The 23,903-nt window shown below is 42.5% G+C and overlaps 1 protein-coding gene across 2 annotated transcripts in view; it reads right to left on the reverse strand.

Moving 5' to 3' along the window:
- LOC122541158 (pancreatic secretory granule membrane major glycoprotein GP2-like) overlaps positions 1–23,507 on the reverse strand; it is a 43,583-nt gene extending 20,076 nt beyond the window's left edge. For both annotated transcript variants that reach the window (XM_087978938.1, XM_043677771.2), the window contains exons 1-5: positions 23,460–23,507; positions 21,723–21,772; positions 12,023–12,167; positions 5,534–5,610; positions 5,285–5,449 (exon numbers count right to left, since the gene is read on the reverse strand). In XM_087978938.1, the coding sequence (XP_087835064.1) occupies positions 5,285–5,449; positions 5,534–5,610; positions 12,023–12,167; positions 21,723–21,756 (421 nt within the window). In that variant the 5' untranslated portion in view covers positions 21,757–21,772; positions 23,460–23,507. The remainder of the gene's footprint in view (positions 1–5,284; positions 5,450–5,533; positions 5,611–12,022; positions 12,168–21,722; positions 21,773–23,459) is intronic.
- Positions 23,508–23,903: the final 396 nt, after the last annotated feature.

Below are 23,903 nucleotides of genomic sequence, written 5' to 3' on the forward strand. Positions count from 1 at the left end.
TGGGATAGATAAGAGTTAGGGGGAAGTCGTTACTCCTAGGCACGAAGAAAGCTGTGTAATTGTTAGAAGAGGGAAAAACAGTAATTGCAGGGATCCCCTGTGATCGCTCACCTGAAAAACAAGTATACAATTTTGGATATTGTAAGTGGGGACGAATTACCAGGGGCATCCATTGGTGTGCAGGTCTCTGACACCGAGTCTGTCCTTGTTGCACTGAAGTGAAGAAGGGAAAGGAGCAGATTTTTACTCATTTGGCACTCAGTAGTAAGAGGGTTTGTTGGGAACGAAAGACACACACAGCTGGTGTGTTGCCTCACAGGTGCCAGGGTCTGTGATGTCTTGGATCGTGTATTTGGGATCCTGAAGGGAGAGGGTGACCAGCCTCAAGTCGTGGTCCACATAGATGCCAACGACATAGGTAGAAAGAGGGATAGGGATGTAAGGCATGATTTCAGGGAGCTAGGTGGAAGCTGAGAGCTAAAATAAACAGAGTTGTTATCTTTGGTTTGAAACCCTTGCCACGTGATGACGAGGTGAGGAATAGGGCAAGATATCACCTAAACACGTGGCTGTAGGGATGGTACAGGAGGGAGGATTTAGACAATAGACAATTGACAATAGGTGCAGGAGTAGGCCATTCTGCCCTTCCAGCCTGCACCACCATTCAATATGATCATGGCTGAAGTTCCTTAATCAGTATCCTGTTCCTGCCTTATCTCCATAACCCTTGATTCCACTATCGTTGAGAGCTCTATCCAACTCTTTCTTAAATGAATCCAGAGACTGGGCCTCCACTGCCCTCTGGGGCAGAGCATTCCACACAGCCACCACTCTCTGGGTGAAGAAGGTTCTCCTTATCTCTGTCCTAAATGGTATACCTTGTATTTTTTAAGGTGTGTCCTCTGGTTCGGCACTCACCCATCAGCGTTAACATGTTTCCTGCCTCCAGAGTGTCTAATCCTTTAATAATCTTATATGTCTCAATCAGATCCCCTCTCAGTCTTCTAACCTCAAGGGTATACAAGCCCAGTTGCTCCAGTTTTTCAGCGTAAGGTAGTCCCGCCATTTCAGGAATTGACCTCGTGAACCTACGCTGCACCCCCTCAAAAGCCAAAATGACTTTCCTCCAATTTGGACACCAGAACTGCACACAATACTCCATGTGTGTGGTCTCACTAGGGCCCTGTACAGCTGCAGAGACACCTCTTTGCTTCTATACTCAATCTCTCTTGTTATGAAGGCCAGCATGCTATTAGCCTTCTTCACTATCTGCTGTACCTGCATGCTTATCTTCATTGACTGGTGTACAAGAACACCCAGATCTCTTTGTACTGCCTCTTTACCTCAATTGATTCCATTTGGTAGTAATCTGCCTTCCTGTTCTTGCCACCAAAGTGGATAACCATACATTTATCCACATTAAACTGCATCTGCCATGCATCTGACCACTCACCTAACCTGTCCAGGTCACCCTGTAATCTCTTAACGTCATCCTCACATTTCACCCTGCCACCCAGCTTAGTGTCATCAACAAATTTGCTAATGTTATTACTAATACAACCTTCTATATCATTAATATATATTGTAAAAAGCTGCGGTCCCAGCACTGATCCCGGCAGTACCCCACTGGTCACTGCCTTCCATTCCGAAATGGTGCCGTTTATCACTACTCTTTGTTTGCTGTCAGTGTTTCCTACTCTTTATTTCGGGTCCTTGGATAATTGGGGCTCATTCTGGAGAAGGTGGGACCTCGATAAACAGGACAGTCGTCACCTGAACCAGAGGTGCACTAATATCTTTTGTGGGAAATTTGCTGGTGCTATTTGGGTGGATTGAAACTAGCTCCGTAGGTGGTGGGAACCTGAGGTGTAGTTCCAGTGCACAGAAGGATGAGCCGAGGGAGGGCATGGACAAGATTTCACGGGGTCAGGAGTGTGCTGGCAGACAGCTGCTTTAAAGTGTCTGTGCTACAGAGCCAGGAGTAACCGGAAAAAAAGTCGGTATGCTTGCAGCATGGATAGGTGCATGGGACTTAGATATTGTCGCCATTTCGGAGACATGGATAGAAAGGAGTTAGGAATGGACGTTGCAGGTTCCAAGATTAAGATCCTTCAGTAAGATCAGGGAAGGCGCTATAATAGGGAGAGGTGCAGCTTTGTTAGTCCAGGAGAATATAGAAACAGGAAAACAGATGTCACATTGCTGTGAGATTTTTATAGGCCTCAACAAAGTTCCACTGATGTGGAGGAGAAGATTGGCAAAACAATTCTGGGCAGGAGTGAAAGGAACAGGGTGGTCATTATGGGGTCTTTCACTTCCACAACATTGACTGGAAATGCTATAACTCTTGTACCTCGGATGGATCAGTGTTTTTCCAATGTGTGCACGAGGGTTTCGAGACAGATTATATCGAATGGCCCATAAGCGGGGAGGCCACACTGGATCTGATACTTAGTAATGTACCAGGCCAGGAGTTTGATTGAGTGGTAAGTGAGCACTTCGGAGAGAGTGACCATAATTCGGTTATGTTCAGTTTAGCGATGGAAAGAGTTAGGTACATGCCACACGTCAAGAATTATAGGTGGGGGAAGGTTAATTACAATTCGATTAGGCAAGATTTAAGAGGCATAAAATGGGGCCACAAAATGCAGAGGATAGGGAAAATCGAACTTGGAGCTGGTTTAAAGAATAGATATTGTGTGTTCTTGATAGGTATGTCGCTGTCAGGCAGGGACAAAGTTAAAAACTACGGGAACAATGGTTTACGAAAGTAATTGTATCTCTTATTAAGTGAAAGAAAGAGACTTATGTGATGTTGAGACGGGATGGTTGAGATGAGGTGATGGAGAGTTGCAGCATAGCTGGGAAGGATGTAGAGAGAGGTAAGAAGAACAAGGAGGGGACATCATCAGTCTTTAGGAGTTACAATAAAGGAGAGCTCTAAATCTTTCTGTAGGCATGTGAAGAATAAAAGGTTAACTAGGGCAGGAATAGGGCCAGTCAAAGGCAGACGTGGAAAGTTATGTTTGGACCCTGTGGACACTGGAAATGTGTTAAACGAATAGTTCTCTTCTGTGTTCACTCAGGAAAAGGAATATATTGTACAGGAGAAAACTGAGATACGGGTTATTAGGCTTGAAAGGATTGAGGTTAGTATGGAGGAGGTGCTATCATTTCTAGTATGCGTGAAAATAGATAAGTCCCCTGGGCCGGTTAGGATTTATCTGAGGATTGTTTGGGAAGCGAGGGAGATGGCGGAGGCTTTGGCCTTGATCTTTGAGTTGTCATTGTCTACAGCTTTAGTACCAGAGGAAAGGAGAATTGCAAAAGTTGTGCCCTTGTTCAAGAAGGGCAGTAGAGATGACCCAGGTAATTATAGACCAGTGAGCCTTACATCTGTTGTAGGAAAAGTATTGGAAAGGATTATAAGATTATTAATCATCCAGCAAATAACAATATGATTAGAGATAGTCAACATGGCTTCGTCAAGGGCAGATTATGTCTCACAAAACTCACTGAGTTTTTTGAGATGGTGACCATTAATGTGAATGAGGGTCGGTCAGTTGAAGTCTTGTACATGGACTTCAGTAAAGCGTTTGATAAGGTTCCACACGGTCGGTTATTTGAGAAAATGCGGAGGCATGGGATTGAGGGTTATTTAGCAGTTTGGATTAGAAACTGGTTTCTGTAAGAAGGCAACGCGTGGTAATTGATGGAAAATTTTCAGCGTGGAGCCCGGTTACCAGTGGTGTGCCATCAGGATCCGTTTTGTGACCACAGCTGTTCGTCATTTTTAGAAATGACTTAGATGCAGGAGTAAGTGGATGAGTTCATAAGTTTGCAGATGACACTAAACTCGGTGTAGTGGACTCGGTGTGGAAGAAAGGTGCAGGTTGCAGGGGGACTTAAATAAACTGCAGAATTGGTCTCTGAGATGGCAAATGGAGTTCAATGCAGATGGGAGTGAGGTCATTCACTTTGGGAAGAATAACAGGAAGGCAGAATACTGGGTAAATGGAAAGATTATTGGTAATGTGGATGTGCAGAGGGATCTTGGTGTCCATGTAAGTAGATCCCTGAACGTTGCCACCCTAGTTGACAGCGCTGTTCAGAAGGCATACGGTGTGTTAGGTTTTATTGGTAGAGGGATTGAATTCTGGAGCTGTGATGTCATGCTGCAACAAACAAGATGTTAGCATGGATTCATCTGGAATGTTATGTGCATTTCTGGTCGCTTCGTTATGAGAAGGATGCGAAAGTATTGGAAATGGTGCAAAGGATATTTACCAGGCTGTTGCCTGGTCTGGAGCGAAGGTCTTCTGGGGAAAGACTGAGGGACCTGGGTCTATTCTCATTGGAGAGAAGAAGGCCAAGTGGGATTTAATAGAGACATACAAGATGAACATAGGAATAGATAGGGTGGACAGTGAACGACGTTTTCCTAGGATGATGACAATGGCTTGTAGAAGGGGCATAGCTTCACATAGAGGGGTGATAGACTTAAGACCTCAGAGGCAGGTTCTTTGCTCAGAGAGTGGTAATGCTCTGCTGGCCGATGTAGTTCACTCAGCCACATTAGGAGCATTTAAGCAGTCCTTGGATAAGCATATGGATGACGATAGGATAGTGTAGCGTTTTGGGTTTAGATTAATTTGCAGGTCGGCACAACATTGAAGGCCGAAGTTTCTGTTCTGTACTGTATTGTTCTATATTTACTTTCTATATACTCTCCCCCCAGACACTGAATCCGACTCCACTATGTCACTAAATCCCAATACCCTTAGATACTGTACCTTCTCCCCTCAGTCATGAGAAACCTCTCACGTCTCATCTGAATACACTCAATCACTACTTGATACTTCCTTTAATCATTGCATCCAACACCCCTCATTAACTACATTTCACTCCCGTCAGTCACTGCATCCCACACCACTCAGCCACGATATTCAATTCCCTTCATTCACCACATTACACTACCCTTAATCCTTATATCCAAGTCCTCTCAGTCACTACCTCTCCCTTCAAATCTTAGCCCATTTTTGTAATGTATCAAGTACACTTGGAGTACTCCATGATCTTAAACCCTCACTGAGACAAGATTTCATTGACAGGCAGAGCCGACTGCAACTGTTCTCTGGAGTTGTAGGGAAAAGTTAACATCATGTTTCATTCCTTTATCGCTTAATGCAGTTACTAAAATGATGAGTGTGCACAATTTTCTAAATTCTTTCAGTAATGCATGACACCAGGTTCACATATTTTTGATTTGGAAACAGTTCTGTACCTGTGCAATAAACAGCGGGACAGAAGGGAGCCGGCTTCAATTCATACACAAAGAAACTGGAACAGTTTTTAATCTTGATCTCTTGCGTCTTGTAGCAGCAATCCTCAAACCAGTTGAAGCATACGGTCCTAGTGACTTCTCCTTCCAACACGGTGGGATGTCGACCTAGTAAAGCGGTATATCCATACTAAAGTATGTAACTCACACTTACAGTGAATGTGAATCTGATATTATAACATCATGAATTACCATTTAGCCAGCCTGTACTCCATGAGGAACAATTACTGAGTGGAATAACAATCTCTGGAATTTTCCATCCACCGGAACTGAAACAGCAATAACAGAGATAACTCCTTAAGTGATCACAATTGCTACTACATGAACGGAATAGTACCAACACACAATTCCAGAATTTGAGCACCCTCTCTTATTAATCCTCTTTCTGTTATATGCTGTTATCTATCCCAAGAATCTCCCGTTGCCCTCTCTCCATGCTCTGTACATTGGCAAACTTTTACAGAGCATGTAGTGCAAAGAGGGAGACTGTTCTGTCTCCTCCTCCATTAAAATGTTTATAGGCACCTGAGCTGCCAACCATATTTTGATCATGTATCGTAATCAACATTTTCTCTTCGTCTTTTTTTGTGGCAATGTCTTTCTCCAGCTGCCTCCAAATGAACACAGACTAGCATTTTATTTTAACCATAGTTTACTCGCACTACAATCCACTTTCATAACATTCTTTGACAGACTTTCCGTCGGGATGCTCCACTGGTTTTAACTCCAACTCCCTCTATTTGATTGCTCTGCTGTTTCTTGCCTCCGCAAGTGTAAATTAACAGATTGATTTGGCGATCAGAACAAAGCACCTTGCTACTAGGGTGCATTACCAGAGGGATATAGGGATCAAAACAGAGCACAATGCTCCGAGAGTGTATTAACAGAGAACACAACACAGAATAATACTTCTTGTGTTGATTAATGGAAACATGTAGTGACCAGAGCAGAACTCTGAGTGCATACTAACTGAATGCTACGGAGAGCAGAAGTGAGAGTGATACACTGGGTGTGGATAAATGGAGGAGTTTGTAAACAAGAACACAACACAATACTATCATTGTAGAGGAATAGAGAGATTTGGTGACGACAACGGAGTGTAGATGAACAGAAAAGTATAAAGTCTGTAATTTGGCCAATTTCCAACGGCATTTTCAACAAACTTGTACACAGGATGAACTAGGGTTAACATGCCATCTGTGTTTTAAATTTAAACAGATTTACGAACAGCTTCTTCCTTGCTGTTCTCAGGTTAATTAACGGATTAATTTAGCCAAAAGGCAAAAAGAAGCATATCTAAGGTATAGGAAGCAAAAACCGACCTAGTCCCATGAGGAATATAAAGAAAGCAGGAAAGAACTCAAGCAGGGACTTCAGAGAGTTAGTAGGGCAAATAGAGCAATTTGAAATTACTTTGACAAGTAGGGTTAAAAGAAAATCTCAAAATATTCCAGGCATGCATTAAAAAAAAAACAAAAGGAGAACGAGGGAGAAATGAGGGCAACTCAAGGATAACTTCTGCTCAGAGGCAGAGGATATGGGTGAGATCTTAATTGAGTACTTCATGTCGATATTCACCCTGGAGAAGGATATGGAGGATAGAGAGATTTGTGTGGAGCATGTGACATGGTTGAGTCTTAAATTCCCTCTGGGCAATTAGAATTGGACAATAATTGCTGGCCTAACCAGCGACGGCTGCGAATTAATAATAGGGCGGCACGGTGGCACAGTGGTTAGCACTGCTGCCTCACAGCGCCAGAGACCCGGGTTCAATTCCCGCCTCGGGCGACTGTCTGTGTGGAGTTTGCACGTTCTCCCCGTGTCTGCGTGGGTTTCCTCCGGGTGTTCCTGTTTACTCCCACAGTCACAGAGATGTGCAGGTAAGGTGAATTGGCCATGCTAAATTGCCCGTAGTGTTAGGTAAGGGGTAAATGTAGGGGAATGGGTGGGTTGCGCTTCGGCGGGTCGGTGTGGACTTGTTGGGCCGAAGGGCCTGTTTCCACACTGTAATGTAATCTAATCTAATCTAATCATTGCTAAGGCATTTTGAGATCAAGAAAGGAATGATGTTGGTTCTCTTGAAGACCATTCTAGTGGATAATGAAATAGGGCCTGATGGCATGTGCACCAGGTTATGGAGAGAGTCAAGAGAGGAAATGACCAATATCTTTGCATCCTCTATAACCACTGGACAATTCCCAGAGGACTGGCGAGTAGATAATTTCGTTCCTCAGTTCAAGAAGGGAAAATGTGATAAGCCAGGAAACTGCAGACTGATGACTCTTACATCAGTGGTTGGGAAGCTTTGCAGACAATTCATATGGACAGGATTCACGCACATTTAGAAAAGCATGGCCTAATTAGGGACAGTCAGCATGGAATTGTGCAGGGCAGGTCATGTCTTACAAACTTCGTTGAATTTTTTGAAGTGATGACAAATGTGGTCGAAGAGCATAGAGCAGTGGATCTTGTCTGCATGGATTTAATGAAGGCTGTTGGTAAGGTCTCTCATGGCAGGCTCACCCAGACGATTAAGATTCATGAGACATATAGTGACTTTGGCATGTGAATTCAAAATTTGCTTGCCCATGGAAGACAGGGAGTAATGGTGGAAGGGTGTTTCATAGGCTGAGGTATGTGACTAGTGGTGTTCAAAGGATACAGCTGGTTATAGATCAGTTGCAGATATGGGCAGAACAATGGCAGATAGAGTGCAATTTCGGTAAGTGTGTGGTGCTGCACTATCGAAGATGAAATGTTAAGGAGAAGTACACTGTTAATGGTAGGACACTGAACAGCATTTATCTAGAGAGGGATCTTGGGCTTCAAGTCTATTGTTGCTGAAAATGACCACAAAAGTGGATAGAGTGATAAGGAAGTTGTATGGTATGCTTGCCATTATTGGTCAGGGAACTGAGTGCAAGAGTTAGGGTGTCAATATTCAGCTTTAAAAGATTTTGGTTAGGCCACCCTTGCATCAATTCTGGTCATTATATTACAAGAATGATATGGAGGCTTTGGAAAAGGTGCAGGAAAGATTTAACAGGATGTTGTTTGGATTAGATGGTATAGCTATAAGAACAGACGAGAAAATCTCGGATTATTTTCTCTAGAGTGGCGGATGCTGAGGCTAGACTTGATAGAAATCTGTAAAATTATAAAATGCATTGTTAGGGTTGATGGTCAGAACATTTTCCCCAGATTTGAATTATGTAATGCAAGGGGCCATTCATTTAAGATGAGAGGGTGAACGTCGCAAGGAGACGTGAAAGGCAAGGTTATTAGACAGTTGAAGACTGGGGTGCTGCAAAATCACAGCTGGTCAGGCAGCAATTGAGGAGTCAGTGAATCGACGTTTTCGACATAAGCCCTTCATCAGGAACAAGGCTTGTTGGCCAAGGGGTCTGAGGGATAAGTGGGAGGAGGGTTTGGAGCCGAGGGGAAGGCAGCACGGAAAGTGATAGGTCGGAGAGGAGTGTGGAGCAGATAAGTGGGAAGTAAATTGGACAGGAGGACCGTTCAAGAGGATGGTGTCGAGATGGATAGTAGGAACTAGGATAAGATGGAGGAAGGGAAATGTGGAAATCGGCGAAATCCATACTGATTCTGTGTGGTTGGAGGGTCCCAAAGAGGAAGATTAGGCGCTCTTCCTCCAGACGTTGGATGGTTAAAGTTTGGTGATGGAGGAGGCCCAGGACCCGCATACCTTTCGCAATTGGAGGGGGAGTTAAAGTGTTCGGCCACATGATGGTGGCATTGGTTTGTGCGGTGTCTGAGATGCTCTTTGAAATGATTCGAAAGTTGATGTCCTGTTTCTCCAATGTAGAAGAGACAACATCAGGTGCAATGGATGCAATAGATGACTGTACGAAGTACAGATAAATTTCTGTCGTTTATGGAAGGATCCTTTTGGGACCTTGGATGGAGGTGAGGCAGGAGTTGTGGGCGCAGGTTTTGCACTTCTTGAGATGGCAGGGGAAAGTGTCAGGAAGTGAAGATGGATTGTTGAAATGCAAGGACCTGACGTGGAGGGAGTGGTCTCACCAAAACACAAATCAGGGTGAAGAAGGAAATATATCTCTTCTGGTGGAGGTCTGTTTGTAGGCAGTGGAAGTGATTGACGGTGGTGCAGTGTATCCAAATATTGGTGGGTTGGAAGGTGAGGACCCGTGGAGTTCTGTACTTGTTTCGATTGAAGGGGTGGGGATCAGCGGTGGATATGTGGGAAGTGGAGGAAAAACGTTGGAGGGCATCGTCGACTACGTGAGAGAGGAAATTGAGGTATTTGATGGTGAAGGCCATCTGTGATGTTCTGCAGTGGAATTGGTCCTCCTGTGAGCAGGTTCAGGAGAGGCAGAGGAATAGAGAATAAAGGATAGCGTTTTTACAAGTGGCTGAGTGACGGGAGGTTAAGTCGAGGTGTCTGTGGTTTTGTAGTGGATGTCAGTGTTGAGAGAATCATCGGAATGGAGATGGAGAGGTCCAGGAAGGGGATGGAGGTTTTTGAGATAGTCCAGATGAACTCGAGGTCGAGGTGGAAAGTACTTGTGAAGCTGATGAGCTGTTCAACCTCCTCATGGGAGCACGAGTTAGCGCTGATACAGTCATCTATGTAGAGGAGGAAAAGGTCAGGAATGGTGCCAGTGTAGCTGCAGAACAGTCCATCCTTTGCAGCTACACCGACACCATTCCCCACCTTCTCCTCGACTGAATAGTGCATCTTTCACAGCTACACTGACACCATTCGAACCTTTTCGCCTGCTAAATTGATGACTGTTTCAGTGCTACCTCGCGCTCCCACGATTAAGTTGAACTGTTCATCAACTTCACAAGCACTTTCCATCCCGACCTCGAGTTCACCTGAACCATCTCACACACGTCCCTCCTCTTCCTGGACCTCTCTATCACTATTTCTGTTGACTGACTCAAAACGGACATCTACTACAAACCCATGGACTCCCAGAGATACCTGAACTACATCTCTTTCCACCTTGCCTCCTGTACAAACGCTATCTCTTATTTCCAATTCCTCCATCTCCGCCGCATTTGCTCCCAGGAAACCCGCCAGCACATCTCCTCCACTTCCTACACCTCTGCCCTTGAATACCACCACTCCAATCATAACAAGAACAGAAACGTCCTGGTCCTTACCTTCCACCCCATCAAACTCAGGGTACACTGCTTCATCCTCCACCATTTCTGCCGCCAACAAACATTTCCCACCACTAGACGTATATTTACTGCCTTCCCATGTCTGTGCTTTGTAGAGACCATTCCCTCCGTGACACCCCTGTCAGGTCTATACAAGCCACCAGCCCACCCTTCCCTCCCAGCACCTTCCCCTGTCATTGCGAGAAGTGTAAACCCCATGCCCACACCTCCCGCCTCACATATGTCCAGGGCCCCAAACGTTCTTTCCACATTCATCAGAGATTTATCTGTACTTCCACACGTCATCTACTGCATCCTTTGCACCTGATGTGGTCTTGGGAGACAGGACACCAACTTGTGGATTGTTTCTTATCACAACTCTGTGAGACAAACATTAACCAATGCCACCACCCTGTGGCTGAACATTTTAACTCCCCCTCCCACTCCGCAAAGGACATGCAGATCCTGGGCCTCCTCCATCACCAAACTCTAACCACCCGACGCCTAGAGGAAGAACGTCTTATCTTCCGCCTTGGGACCCTCCATCAACACGGAATCAATATGAATTTCACCAGTTTCCTCATTTTCCCTCCGCCATCTTATCACAGTCCCAGCCTTCCAAATCGGCACTCCCCTCTTGAACCTATCCATCTTCCTTCCCACTTAAGTGCTCCACCCTCCTCTCCGACCTATCATTTTCAGCCCACCTTCATCTACTCATCACTTCCCCAGCTACCTTACCCCGGCACACGCCCCCATTCATCTCTCAGCCCCCTTGGCCACAAGCCTCATTCCTAATGAAGGGGGTATGCCTGAAATGTCAATTCTCCTGTTTCTTGGATGCTGCCTGACTTGCTGTGCTTTTCCAGCACCACACTCTCGGCTCTGACCTCCGGCATCTGCAGTCCTCACTTTCTTCAAGGTTAATAAGCAGAACAGCAGGAGAATGAAATGCACTGACGGTGGTAATGGAGGGCATTTCAAGATATTTTTGATAAGCAAATGAATATGCAAGGAATGGGGGGATAGGGACCAACGGTAGGCAAAAATGATTAGCTTAATTTGAAATCATGTGCGGCACAACATTGTATGGCTGTTCTGTACACTTCTATGTTCTATGTTCTAGTCTTCATCTTTCTCTGCATATTCCCAGTAGATGTAACTCCATTCTGCATTCTGTTCTATTACCCTGGCGTATTGATGTAATATATGGTTTGTCCAGTTAGCAGATACTTTTGATTGCATTTAGGTACACGTCATAATAATAAATGAAACCAAGTGTCTGTGGATGAGACAAGTCATTACCTCATGATACATTTGTGAAAGATAAGAGATTCACGGTCACCAGTGAGGAGACGAGATTAATATAGCATATTTCCAAACAGATCACCAATTCCACCAGCCATTAGAGCATTAGCCTGGTCCCCAGGATTACTAGCTCATTAGCAATATACATGCACACTGGTACCTCAACTGCACTCCCAAATTACTGGTCATATTACAAAAAATACTTCCTCTCTTTCACGTTACCTGTTAAACCTGTACCATCCCTGTTGAAGATGGTCATCACATATCAGCCCGATCAAACACTCCAAGAAACCACAGTTGATGTTCCTCCAGGCCTGGTCCAGGACTGTGTGACTAGCACATGGATCAGTGAGTGCACTGGCTGGGACTGAGAGTCACAGAGAAGCTTAATGTTGATACGTAAAGCAGAGAGAATATTACACAGCGAGTTACATTCTGCAGAATAATCAATGAACCTCAAATCAAGCCAACAACAGCAGGAGCAAGGGTTTTCAGTCATGAGGACAGTTGAGAGAAGATCGGACCGTTCTCAGTAAAGAACAGGGCTGGATGTTTGATGAGCGAAGTGTTCAAAAATAGGAGGGAAAAAAGAGGGCCAGGGTCAGTGGTGGGAATGCAACATCGCTCGAGGCCTGAGAGAAGGCACTGAATTATTATCTGAAGAAGAACAATGTGCAAGACTGCAGAAAAATGTGTGGAGTTTCTTATGGACCAGACTACACCCCCTCAAAATATTTTTTAAATGTTGCCTAAACGTTGACTTATTAGATAGATGGAAAAAGCTTTTAAAGATAGTGGAATCAAGTGTTATGGGGATAAGGCAGGAACAGGATACTGATTATGGATGATCAGCCATGATCATAATGAATGGTGGTGCTGGATCGAAAAGCCGAATGGCCTACTTCTTCACCTATTGTCTATTGTGTATTATTCTTATTTTAAAGGCAATTGTAAAGTGCTGTATTCAAGATGCAATATGACTGTTCAAATTCCTCAAATTTAAACAAAACTCGACGTATTTAAGCACAATACTTAAAACACAACAAAAGTTAAATGCATTCAGAACAATTTCAATCTATTGGAAAACTCAATGGAATAATAGATGCAATAACTGTTACTAGTTATCCAGTATAATAACATCCCATCTGCATATCCCTTGGTAAAATTCAGAAAATAGATCTGTCTCACTGATAACTCCAACACACAAAGAAAAAAAAGCAGAAACACCTCACAGCGAGTCGCAGTCAGAAGATATTTACTGAACTTCCAACACTGGTGCCTCCAACAGCAACTGATGATGAATCTCAAAGCCATTTTTGAAAAAAACTAGAAATACTTGTCTGTGAGAGCTGGCTTCGATTGTTCTATTTTTGTTTACTTAAAAAAGGCCTCAAAACCTATTTAATTTGTGGGTCTCCATTATATAGCTCAACAACTTTGCCTGCAAACATCTCTTCAAAAATCAGAAAATCTACACGTCTTAAAACGTCACATTGTCAAAACGTATCCTGACAAAAGACTGCCAGTATCCAAAGATGGCTTTATTTTAAAAAAAAACGTAGTTCTTACTCTTTTAGTCCACTACAATGCATGTACTTTACATTGACTCCAAGCAAGCAAACAGTCACTACTACAGTCGCTTTCACTCTGTTCTTTTCCACCGCTAAATGCCTCTACTTTTCTTCACCAAAGTCACGAAAAGGCATTGGCAATTATATTTTCTCCTCCTGCCGCGTGTCGTGGAAATTAAATCGACTTGACTCAATTATTAGCATGAGCAAAGAAAGGATCTCTGTTTTAAATTTTGCAGGATTGACTCATTACACGAAGCCAGATGCCTCAATGCAAGGAGTACTGAACATTGTACAGACGCTTGCCTTATAGCATTCTTTATCACACTCTCAAGGGAAAAGACTGGGGGGAAACTCAAGTTGTTATCCTCTCATCCCCTAGTCCAAGACATAACAGTTCTTCAGCTTTCGCTGAGTTCGACAATCACAAGGTCGAGTTGAATATTTACAAGAATTCAAAGCTAACTTCAGACCTTCCTCAAAGCATCATTACAAAGCTCAGTACAGCATTGAATTTAAGAAAAGCATTCTCTTTTAAATTTCACAGTAAATGGATAATTAATTTCACAGCAAATGAATAATTTTCCATTACATTTTCGCCTTTTTTGCCATTTTATGACAACAAGGACAATTACAGCAACAACAAAAAATACAGAGCCAGAATAGCTATACATCAGAAAATGTTTGGGAAACACCAAGCCTTTCCTCAGACACCACCTACCCGAAACACAGCTTTGTGGTGGTATCGTCACTTGCTGTGGTGTGCCCTGTGCACATCCCATGTTATCACGTCTCACTTGTCAATGCCATGGTAGGGTCGGGACCACGCAATTGGATCTTCCTGCCTTTGGGCCATTGATAATTTTACCATTTGGCATCCCACTGCACTCATAAACAAGTGGCGTCGGCAGGAACACAACACTATGAGCAGGACCAGTCCTACAACAAGCAGGCCCTGTAGGATCCAATGCCCCCATGCTCCCCAAAGGGAGATAAGCCATCGGCACCAAGAGTCATCTGCTGGAGGAGGTGGTTGCATCGCTGCCTTCATATGATTTATTACACTAGTGATATTCTGGGACTCATCAGGAATATTAAAACAGCATGAGGTACCCAACATTTTGCATACGCCCTTCTCTCGGCCGTCACTGTGTCAAGCACTAATCGATTTTGTATCACTGCTTCCCTAACTTCCGTTAACACAGTATAAATGAGTGCTAGGCCTTCCTTTGTCTAATTTGCTAACGGTAATACATTATATGTGAGGTCATTAGTCTTGTTTATTGCCACTGTTGCCCATGCTCCCAAAAAGATGGACCACCTTTGTTCACTCCTGGTATAGTCCAGGGGTCTGTTCGTGTATAACCATTCCAATGCCGTGGGACGACCCTTCGGGTGCGCCCATTGCCAGCTCTTGGGGCGAACACTGTTGTGCCGGTGGACAGTATCGCGGGTTAACAGCAGTCCTTAAATCCCAGAGGAAGGTAGTGGTACCCTTTCTCTCCGCAGACCCATATTATACCCGCCATCATAAAGGAATAAGCAATGTATATGGTCGTACCACTTGCATAAGTTGCTCAGCAAGAATCATTGTTCAAATACAGCATTATAGTGCACTGTGACATCCCTAAATGGAGTCTTGCCCGATTGGTGAAAATACACGTTTCTCCTCTGCCTTCCAATATATATAAGGCTGTGGTCGGAAGCGTGTCAGCCTTGGGACGGATAATTAATTTCACAGTAAATGGATAATTTCCCATTACACGCGTGTATAACATTAATTTCAATGGCTGCAGCAGTAAGCTCCATATAAATAGCCTGATTTTTAAAAATTCTCCAAAAATCTCTAATGGGTTTTGATCAGTATGTAAAATTGTCTCAGAGACATTACTGAATATTAAAAAATTCGAAATTTGTAATGACAGCACAATGCTCAAGGTTTCTTTCATCATTGTAGAATATCACTGTTATTCATTATTTGATTTTCTGTGCAATATTTGAACCTTGTTCTAATAGAATTTCTGTGGGCAGTTGGTACATTGCGAAAAGTGGAGTGACTTCCACAATGGTGTTACCTGTTTTAGGTGGGGGTACTATGCAATCAATTAAGACTCTCCTTAAAAGTTCCTCAGAGGCAAGAATAGGTATTGATCATGCCGGTTTTATCACTGCTTGAGATTTTCCAATTTCCTGACAGGTATGAAATATAAAGCCAAAATCAATCATATCCTAATGCAATGCAAGCCAATAAAATGTTTTAAGTTTTTGCTTCTGTTTCCCTTACTCCTAAGTGACCTCCTACCGGTAGGTCCTGTGCTACTCACAACATTGCCTTGTTTTTATCCACTGGTAATACACTTGACCCATTTCTGTCCATTTATTATCGGCCTGAAAATGTGATGGTTGCCATTTCCTGATCAAGGCATTCACAAATACAATAGCAACATTCCTGGATAAACTCAGGTCCTTCTTCTGTGTAAGTTTTTTTAAGATTATAACTTTAGTTGTAGATCAGTTAATTTCTCCGAACAATAAATATCCACTTTGCCCTGTACCAGTTCTTGTTTTTTTTTCAGACAGACGCTTTAATAATTGTACTTCAACTTCCTCATCTTTATGCTTTGAACGTGTGGCTGCAGGAATAGTGCTGGAGGCAGGGTTTTGGATTCTCGGATAATTAGAGCTCTTTCTGGGGAAGGTGGGGCATCGGCAAACAGGATGGCCTTCACCTGAATCAGAGTGGCACCAATATCCAGGGGTGGGGGGGGGGCGTAGTGGGAAGGATCTGCTGATGCTGTTCTGGGGTGGGTTTAAACTAATGTAGCAGGGAGTTGGGAACCAGAATTGTAGTTCCAGTGAACTGGAAGTTGAGGGTAGCGAGGGCAAGGATAGGTTTACAACGTCACGCGAATCCACCAATAATCAGGGTGTTAGTTGAAATGTGTGCTGTACAGTGCCCAGAACATCCGGAATAAGGTGGGCGAACTTGCAGCATGGGTTGGTAACTGGGATTTCGATATTGTGGCCATTTCGGAGACATAGATAGAGGAGGGACAGGAATGGTTGTTGCAGATTCTGGGATTTAGATGTTTCAGCAAGAACAAAGAAAATGGTAAAAACCAGGGTGTTCTGCATTGTTAATCAAGGTTAGTATTATAGCAGCTCAGATAATATGTGAGCACTTATCCACTGAGGTAAGTTGGACTGACGTTAGGAACAGAAGAGGAGAGGAAACCCTATTCGGAGTTTTCTATAGGCCTCCAAATGGTTCCAGGGTTGCACAAGAAAGGTTAGCAAAGATGATTCTCGATAGGCGCCAGAGTAACAGGATAGTTTTATGGGGCACGTAACTTCTGCAATATTGAGTGGGAATATGATTGTTCCAGTAGTTTAGACTGGTCAGTCTTTGTTCAATGTGTGCATTGAGACATATTCGGGCCAATAGAGACATATTAAGCCCAATCAAAGATAGTAGTGGGAAGTTCTGGTGTGGAATCTGAGGACATAGGGGAAGCGCTTGATGGAGGGATTTCTGACACATTTTGTAGAAAGGCCAACAAGGGGAGATGTGAAATTGTATTTGGTATTGGGAATGAACCCAGACAAGGGTTAGATTTGGAGTTAAATGCGTATTTTGGGAATGGTGACCATAATTCGGTTATGTTTACAATAGCAATGGACAGGGACGGATGTAAACTGCAGGGAAAGAGGTTTAACGGGGGAAGCACAATTATGATCCGATTAGGCAAGCTTTAGGATGCATAGAACGGGAAAGGAAACTGCAGGGGATGGGCACACTTGAAATGTGGAGCTTATTCAAGAAACAACTACGGCAGCTCCTTGATAAGTACATATTATCAGGCAAAGAGTTAGTTGTCGAGAGAGGGAGCCATGGTATACTAAAGAAGTTGAAGCTCTTTTCAAGACGAAGAAGAAGGCTTATGTGAGGATAAAGTGTGAACGTTCATTTCGGTGGGTTGTAAGTTATAGGTTATCCACAAAAGATCAAAAGAGATGGCTAAGAAGAGGGAGTGAGCAGATAGGAGCAAGGAAAACCCTAAGGCCATCTACAGATATATCACAAATAAAAGAATGATGAGAGACATATAAGGGCCAATCAAAGATAGTTGTGTGTGGAATCTGAGGACATAGGGGAAGTGCTTGATGAATACATCTCATCAGTATTCACATTGGAAAAAGGCAATGTTAGTGAGAATATGGAGATGCAATGATAAGATTAGATTGGATTGAGGTTGACACAGAGGAGGTTTTACAATCTTGGAAGATCTGAAAATAGGTAAGACCCCTGGGCCGGATGGGATTTATCTTGGGATTCTCTGGGAAGCCAGGAAGGAGATTGCAGAATCTTTGGCTTCGATCTTGACGGTTTCATTGTCGCCAGAATTAGTGGCAGAAGACTGGAAGATGGCAAATGTTGTTCACTTGTTTAAGAAGGAGAGTCAGGAGAACCCATAGTAATTATCGGCCATTGAACCTTACTGCTGTTGTCGGTAAGATGTTGAAAAGATTAAAAGAAATATGATTTATAATCATCTGGAAATGAATAATTTGATTAGGGATAGTTTGCACGGTCTTGTAGGGAGATCGTGTGTACTAACCTTTTTGAGTTCTTCGAGAAGGTGACAAAACAGGTGGCTGAAGGTAACTCGGTTGATGTGGTGTATATGATTAGAATAGATTCCCTCCAGTTTGGAAACAGGCCCTTCGGCCCAACACGTCCACACTGAACCTCCGAAGAGCAACCCATCCAGACCCACTCCCTATATTTACATCTGACTAATGCACATAAAACTATGAATAATTTAGCATGGCCTATTCACCTAACCTGCACATTTTTGGATCGTGGGAGGAAACCGGGGCACCCGAAGGAAACTCACCCAATTTGATCTTTGTATTAATATGGCTGGACCACTGATGGGAGTGATGCTACTGTGTGTGAAAATCCAGTGGAACGGCCTGCCTGTAACAACAGTCGACTCGCTGGTGTTAATGGTATTTAAATGAACATTGGAGATGCATATGGATAATAATGGAACGGTGTAGGTTACATGGGCATCAGATTATTTTCACAGGTTGGCGCAACATCGAGGGACAAAGGGCCTGTACTGCGCTGTAATGTTCTATGTTCTATGATTTTTCCTCCTTCTTCAACATGTGGCTTTGTGATCTTGTTATCACAGACTGTTAGGAAATATCCTAGGATATACTTCCTATATACCTCAGTTGTGTGATTTTCCACTGGATTTTCAAGCATAGTAGGCATCACTCCTATCAGTAGCCCAGCTATATTAATACGAAGATCAAACTGGATTTCTGCCGCCGACAAATTCTCTCCTGCTTCTCACACTGCTTCTCGATTCTTCATTCAACTCTCCAACTTCACCTGACATAATGGAACACTTCTCTTCTCACCATGGATTCCACATATTCCCACCTTTTCTGGAAATATTTCCTCTGATATACATGTTTCCTCAGCTCTCACTATCAAAGACTGACATGCTACCGTATCTCTGAAAAGCACAATTTTGTTACCTGCTCCACCTAGCAGACACGCGTAACTCATATCCTAGCACGTAAATTGTTTAAGGAGATCCGGTATTTTCTTCTTAACCAACACTGGAATAGATTTTACATTATTTTAGCAGACATTAAAACTCTGTTGTACTTTACTTTACCACTTAATCAAAATTCACTGATCTGTGCTGTTTTCCCACATCCATCTTACCAGTGATTTTTCTATACCAAGAATCCTGTGACTTCATGGAGCTTAATTTATTACAGTGAAAACATTTTTTTTCTTCTCTTTCCACCTCATGGGTTTCCTTTTCATCCTGTTGTAAACTATCCTTACATTCTTCAATGAGATCTCATTTTCCCTTAGCTTGTGAGGATTTCTCTTTTCCTCAATTTCTCCTCCTCACAAATTGAAATTTATACCAAAAGCCACATTTTGATTTATGATCCAGCTGATAATCATTGGACATGTCCGTTGCTTTTATTACAGTTTTAATCCTCTGCTCTTCGACTTGAATTCTCTTTACTTCAGGAAATGAAGATTTGAACTCCTCCAAGATAGTAGTGTTTCTGAGAACGTCATATAGAGTCATAGAGATGTACAGCATGGAAACAGACCCTTCGGTCCAACTGGGTCATGCTAACTAGATATCCTAAATCAGTTTAGTTCCATTTGCCAGCACTTGGCCTATTTCCCTGTAAACACTTCCTATTCATATGCCCATCCAGATGATTTTTGATATGTTACTATTCATTCTATATGTTTGATCTATTAACAATGCCTTAACACAACTACCGAAATTACTTTGCTCGATCCTTTCAACCCGATGCATGTTTGACCAGATTCCCTCCTTAGATTTCTTAATTATCTGTAAGCTTCTTGCACTAACCCATTTGGATATAAACTGACATTTTTACCTCATTATGCGCCCAAGATATCTCCTCTGATTCTTGTGTGAGTACTTTACTCGCTCAACATAACAACTTTGTGTTAATAATGTCTGCATGGTCACCAGCTATTTCATTTATTTAGTCACTTAGTCAAAATAAAGCCTTCTGCATTCTTCTCTTCGAAATTAGGGAATGCTTGGTAATATTAAAACAGATCTCCACTGAGCTTTTGGCTATGATGGGTTCTCGAATTCTAACACAAACCCTAACCCGACCCTCTACCGTCACCTCCACACTTTTAAATACACCTTCCGCTCTAACTACCAACTTCTGAATTTTAAATTCTCTCTCTTCCTAATTTTTTTTACAAGGATGATTCTTATCTTTTATTTTGCCTCTAACTTAAACTGTCTCATTGGTAATTGAACTTTACCCATTTCCAAAGATTCCACTTGCATTTCCACCAATCGTCGATCTCGAGCAATTGCGGCATGGAAAAAGGCAACTCCCGCTCCACTAGGTCTACCTGTTCTACCAAGTTGCCTTCCTCACTTTCTGCAAAGTCACGAAGATTTCTTTCAACTCAGGAACCCAGTGACTTAGTGACTGAAAGAGCCATTACTGTACAAGTCACAACCTGTTTAAACAAACCAAATTCAACACCCCAAACAAAAGACAGCAACACTTAGCACTCGCTCCCTTTGACTCCAAAACAACTAAACTCAACCTGAATTAGAGATTTTGATCTTGGCAAAACATTCCAGGTTGTTATGAACCAAATCAAACTGCTCAAAATATTTTAAGAAGCTAGTCTAGACCCTAACGTTTTCTTACTTTAAAGGCAAATATAAAATGTCATGTTCCAGACCAATGCAACTGGTCAATTTGCTCGACTTTAAGCAAAACTCAATTTATTGAAACGCTATAGTTAAAATACAACATAAGAAAGAGGAATTTAGAATAACTTAACTCGACCAGAACACTTAATAGAATCACAGATATAGTAGCTAATCCTAATTAATTGTTCCAATACCGTAACATCTCATAAAAATTCAGAAAATAGATTTTACTCACAGATGACTCCAGGAACCCAGAGGGAAAAGTAAACTATTAAGAGAAATTTCAAAAAGGTAGTAGTCTAGGGACAGTTATTGCACTCCCTAACTTGTTGACACTCCAACAGCAACTGATGCTGAATCTCAAAACGAAAAAAAACTAAAAACCAGAAATCCTGGTTTGTGAGAGCCATCCACATTGATGAAGGCTGCTTCTATTGTTCCAAAATTGTTCGAAAATAAACCAGACTTCCGAAGTAATTTACTTTCCTGGCCTCCACTAGCCAGCGTGGCACATCTGCCTTAACAATAGACAATAGACAATAGACAATAGGTGCAGGAGTAGGCCATTCAGCCCTTCGAGCCTGCACCGCCATTCAATATAATCATGGCTGATCATTCCTAATCAGTATTCTAATAGACAATAGACAATAGACAATAGTCTATTAGGATATTAACACCTCTCTTCAAAATGCACCTCATAAATACACTTTGGAAGTAGTCTATTTGGAACTTCAGACACAATGGGTTTAATGGCCAACTTCTGTATTGTAACCATCTGTGATCCTGTTACAAACTGCATATAGGACACGGACGACTGCGCTGTTCATAATTCCACTGTCCTGACATCTTTTGAAGTTCATTTTTTTGTGACAACAGTTAGTAAACGTACGTGCATTATGTAGAATGTTATCCATAACATACTTCTGTAACAGTACATCCTTCTGTATTACATGCAAAGCTTCTAACATTGTCCCTTTCGCACAACAGAAGAAGAAAAACGCCCGGATGAAAGTCAAATATGATCGTTGCCAACGGAGGTGAATTAATTTTAAAAAGTGGTGTTTGAATACAGGTCAAGGAACTTACTCAGGAACCCGAGAATGAGCAGCAGACTTCTCATCTCTCTATATGATATTCTGGAAAGGCAAGCACACAATTAGTATTAGAGAGTATCATTAGTTGGAACTTTAGGATGGAACGTTAAAGAGGATGGTTTGCACCACAAATTATTAACTTTCTCGATTTCGATTTGGGAAGCCCTCCATTTATTACTCACTACGACATCTACAGAGAGTAAGCTCGATCTCCCATCTCTCTAATGTTCTGGCTGGGCCATCTATAGAGAACCTCCTCTGAATCCCACCCTTAGTGGGAAGTCTGCAAACACAGTAAGTTCTCTCGCTTTCTCTCTGCGTCAGTGGCACATCTAGACAGTGAGTGAGCTCTCTTTCAACATGTCAATTGGACATCTACAGACACAGAAAACTCATCACTTCATCATTGCGACTTCTCAAAACCAATTCATGACCTTTCTTTTTTTTATCCATTCCATTCACTAGCGCCAATTCCTTGATTCAAACATTATATTTTATTTCTTCAATTTCCTGAGCCCTCGTGACTTAATTCCTATTTAATCCTAAGCAAGTGATGGTTCTCACCAGTTCCTCCCCATTTTCCTTCCCAGTCTATAGTCCCCTATTAACTTTTGAGCGCAACTCTATTTTTGATGCCTATATTTGGACAATCACACATCCCACATCCAGTGAATGTGGAACCACAGAAGATGGACGAGGTCATCAATGAATATTACTCCTCTGTATTTACCATGGAGGAAGAATAGGATTCCTGGAAACTTGAAGGCGTTAGTGGTGGTATCTTGCGGTCAGCTCATATCACAGTAGGTGAGGTGTTGGACAGATTAGAATGCATGAAGGTGGAAACATCTCCTGGTCGTGACCAGATATATCCAATTACACGACACGAGGCTATAGAAGAATGTGCAACAACCCTGGCTGATATGTTTGTATAATTGTTCACCGTAAGTGAGGTCCTAGAAGACTGTAGGGTAACAAATGCTGTGCCTTTATTCAAGAATAGTTGCAAAGGAAAACCTGGGAACTATATGTCAATAAGCCTAACATCTGTAGTAGATCAGATACTTGAGAAGATTCTGAGGGATAAGATATACTTCGGATTAGTCAGCATGTCTTTGTGCGTGGCAGATGATGTCTCACATGAGTTCTTTGATGAAGTGATTAAGAAGGTTGACGAGGGCAGGGTGGTCGACGTGGTCAAATGGATATCACTAAGGCCTTTCATAAAGGTCCACGTGGTACGTTATATCGCATGGAATTCAAGGATAGCTGGCCAGCTGAATACACAATTAGCTTGATGGTACGAGCAGAGAATCTTACTGAAATATATAAGATCATGAGATGTATGAAGAGAATGAATACACTTAAAAAGGGTTGCATAATCGAGGACCAGAGGGAAAAGAATAAAAAAGAACCTGAGGGCGACATTTTTATACAGAGGGTGGTATATATATATAAATATGGAATAAGATGCCAACAGAAGTGGTTGAGGTGGAGACATTAACCACATTTAAAAGGCATTTGGACATAAACATGGATAGAAAAAGTTTAGAAGGATATGGACCAAGTGCAGGGAAATGGGATAGCATTGATGGGCATTTTGGTCAGCATGGATCAATTTGAGCCACAGGGCTTGTCTCCATGATGTCGGACTCTTGTAACTCTGTGAGTCTACAAGTGATATCTTGCTGACCTTCTTACTGCTATCCCCTCATTACTGATCACTTACCAGATTATCTGAAGAGTATCTCACTTGGCCGAATGCAACAGGCTTGCAGATCAGCTGGTTCCTCTTCAATCTCCGGTCCACTCTACTGGGAGATGTGTCAGACTCAGGAACAATACGCCTAGCACCGCCTAACATATATGAGTCACACAAACTTGACAATGGTATTGTTTGTCCATAATCCTTTCATTCATCAATGAGGTACTTTGTGGCAACATCAATGTAAATTCAAGGTTTTCCTCGGAACTGAGCTGTCTCTGTCATTGCGAGAATGCCTATTAGTGCCATTGTCTCTGTTCGTGTTCAGAATCTATGTTAATGCCAGTGAAATGAAGTGGACATTTCCATCTGTTCAAGAGTTGCACAACATTACATGTTTGAAGCACGTAGATATACACCTGGATCTTTCACCCTTAGCTCACTTATTTGCATATCATGCTGAATGTG

This window comes from Chiloscyllium plagiosum, unplaced genomic scaffold (genome assembly GCF_037043375.1).
Source record: "Chiloscyllium plagiosum isolate Xiang-an unplaced genomic scaffold, Cpla_swu_hap1 HiC_scaffold_35, whole genome shotgun sequence".
NCBI lineage: Eukaryota > Metazoa > Chordata > Chondrichthyes > Orectolobiformes > Hemiscylliidae > Chiloscyllium > Chiloscyllium plagiosum.